Source organism: Terrapene carolina, unplaced genomic scaffold, assembly GCF_002925995.2.
Source record: "Terrapene carolina triunguis isolate 2854851 unplaced genomic scaffold, T_m_triunguis-2.0 Scaffold23, whole genome shotgun sequence".
Taxonomy (NCBI): Eukaryota; Metazoa; Chordata; order Testudines; family Emydidae; genus Terrapene; species Terrapene triunguis.
Window position 1 is genome coordinate 678,912 of NW_020664374.1, and position 2,906 is coordinate 681,817.

The window sequence follows — 2,906 nt, forward strand, 5'->3', positions numbered from 1 at the left end:
GCAACCCACATTGGCCTGGAACGGCGAACTGCGGCCAGTGGGAGCCACGATCGGCCGAACCTGCGGACGCGGCAGGTAAACAAACCGGCCCAGCCCACCAGGGGGCTTATCCTGGCGGGCCGCGTGCCAAAGGTTGCTGATCCCTGATCTAAACTGTATTGTTAAATCTATTCACCTTAAATTGGGATATTGCTGATTATGTACTCTATGTATCATATGACTTTAAAACAAACTTTGTATTTGTGGATAATCTAAGCACTATACCCAGCTGTACAGACACTCTTTGCTCAACCTATGTATTATATAATTTTTTTAACATTAGCTTTAATAAAAATTTTAAATCTGTTCCACATGAGTTGGGGTGTCAGAATGTGGTCCTAAATAAGTGTTACTTGTTTGCAGGTGCTTTGCCTTGGTTTAGTTATTACAGTTTTAGCCAACTGAAATAAAACCCTTTTACTATCTTTTCCACACAAGCATAACTATAGGAGGGGAAAAAATTAGGCTGAGATTTCTTGATGTGATATGAGACTGGGAAATGAAAGACAGAATTTGATGAAGACTAAAAATAAAGCCTACTGCAAGTATTTCTGACTTAGTCTGTTCTGACTTGTAATGAGAGAGTTGCTGCTGTCTGCTGGAATGCCTGTCTCAGTCAGGACCACCACACCCCCCAACCAGGAAGAGACAACATAAACTTCTTAACACATTTCACATTCCTGCCTCACTTTACTGCCTGTACTGTAATAGCAGCAGAAGGATCAGCAAAACCAGCTCTCTTGGAAACTGGTGCATAAGACCACCCTCTCGCCCCCCACCCCTGGCTTCCCAAAAAATCTCAGCCTCAGCTACGATTGGGTAAATAACCAATGATGCTTTAAAAAGGAACTGTTAAAAACTCTAAGGGCTAGAGCTTCAGTTGGTGTAAATCAGTGTAGCTCTGATCACATGTAAAAATTCATTTCAAAGAGAGAAGAAACAAATGGACGAAAACTCCTCTCTGAGCACCAGGAGGTAGCAAATTCACAGTGCATGATGACACTTCTGATGATAAATGATGGGCTTTTGAAAAGCAAATGTTCAATGATGCCCCCACCTCACATTCTTTAGAAAAGCAAACACAGCAGAACCCCACCAATTCACACTTCACTAACCCCCCCCCCCATAATTCAAACAGAGAAACCTGAGGCCTCTGCCCTCTGCTCAGCAAAGATTTAATAGCACATTGCTTGAGTGTGGTTTCATGTTACTAAAACTAAATCCCTGTTAGCAAGTATACTGCAGTAGAATTGACCACTTACACGATGAAGTATTCTTACAAATGCTTACAAATCAAATAATACTTGTCCAGTAAATGAATGAAGTTCATTTTGTGATGCTGCACAAGCCATTTTTTTTAAAAAAAAAACAAAAACAAAAAAAACTTTGCTTACTCACTAACTCTCACAAGTCCGTAATTCACTGTGGGATTCCCAGTCATCCGAATGAATTAGAATTTTTCTGTTTGCAAGCACAGATTATCTCAAATGCTTTGGGAATGTCAAAACTTCTGGATAAGAGGACAGCAAACTGGGTTCATGGGATAAATACCAAAGATGTGGATAACAGAGTGTTTTCATTAAACACTGAGTTTAGTGTTGTAAATGGAAACACTTCAGAGCATGTCACCTGCTCACTCCCCAACTCTCATTAGAATACTGTAGCACCTAGGAGCCCTAATTATGGGCTGGGAGGGACCCCATTGTGCTAGGCGCTGTACAAACATGGTCAAAAATACAATCCCTCTAGACCCCCTCCCACATTTCATAGCAGCAAGCACATGGTTGAAGAGACAAATCCCTGTTTGGTGATATCAACCCCTCAACATGCCCCCGCCCGTCTTATGTGCCCCCATCTCAGTCTTTCCATTGAAACCAGTTGCCATAATGCTCCCCCCCATGTCTCTGCCAGTCTCCCACCCTCCACCCCATGCACACAGCATGCTCCCTCACCTGCAGTAGACCAGACACTCCATGTGGTTAATCTCATTGTCAGAGCGGTAGCGGCTGTAATCCTCCCACAAGTCCTTGATGGCAGTGACAGCCAGGATGAAGAGCACAGGGGCCAAGGCCAGCTCAGGCTGGAAGGCATTCACCGCCGGCACAAAGTTGAGCAGCGCAATGAAGACGAAGTAGACATTGGCCAGGCGGTGAAACTGTTCAAAGAGGTTCTTGGGCAGGAAGGACAGAGCCGTGTACTTGGTGGTCTTGAGGCGATTGTTGGCCAGGGGGCTCCTTTGGGGCTTCTCCGCCTCAGGCCCAGGTAGCAGCAGGTTAGAGCGCACAGTCCGTGTCTTGCTCTCCTTCTTCCTCTTTCTTCGCCTCCTGTTCTTCCTCTCCTTCTCCTCTTCCTTCGGCACCTGGGGCACATCCTCGCCCCCTTCAGCATCCTGTGCCATCTCTCCTGTCCTCCTTTCCAAACACACCAGACAGACGTGAGCACTTCTGCAATGGGGGCACTTGGCAGAGCCTGGGAGAGAAAGGACTGGCTGCCCCTCCCTGCTCTGCACTAAGTTATCATCCTCAAAGCCTACTCACTTTTCACTTTCCTTTTCCAAGAAGGGGAGGAGGTTTCCTTCAACTCTCTCACTGTTTTGTTTGGCCTCTGGCTCTCTTCCTCCTCCTCCTGTGTTTGGGAGGAGAGAGCTCTTTTTTTTCCTGATTCTCTCACCCTCCCTGGCTCAGTCTCCTCTCCTCCTTGCTAAGGCTAAGCTAACTAATGCTCCAGGAGGAAGGGAGGGTGGACTGAATGACTGTCCCGTTGTCTGTCTCTCCAGGAGAGGAGACGTACAAAGTAACCCTTGTCCTGTACGTCCTTTCAGCCACACCACTCGTTTCCGCTACAAAAAAGGGGGCTCACAGAGACGG

At 46.3% G+C, this 2,906-nt stretch overlaps 1 protein-coding gene across 1 annotated transcript in view; it reads right to left on the reverse strand.

Moving 5' to 3' along the window:
- The window catches only part of LOC113406169 (probable phospholipid-transporting ATPase VA), a 134,368-nt gene extending 131,827 nt beyond the window's left edge, over positions 1–2,541 (reverse strand). The window contains exon 1 of the mRNA XM_026649236.2: positions 1,992–2,541. Within this exon, the coding sequence (XP_026505021.1) occupies positions 1,992–2,437 (446 nt within the window). The 5' untranslated portion in view covers positions 2,438–2,541. The remainder of the gene's footprint in view (positions 1–1,991) is intronic.
- Positions 2,542–2,906: the final 365 nt, after the last annotated feature.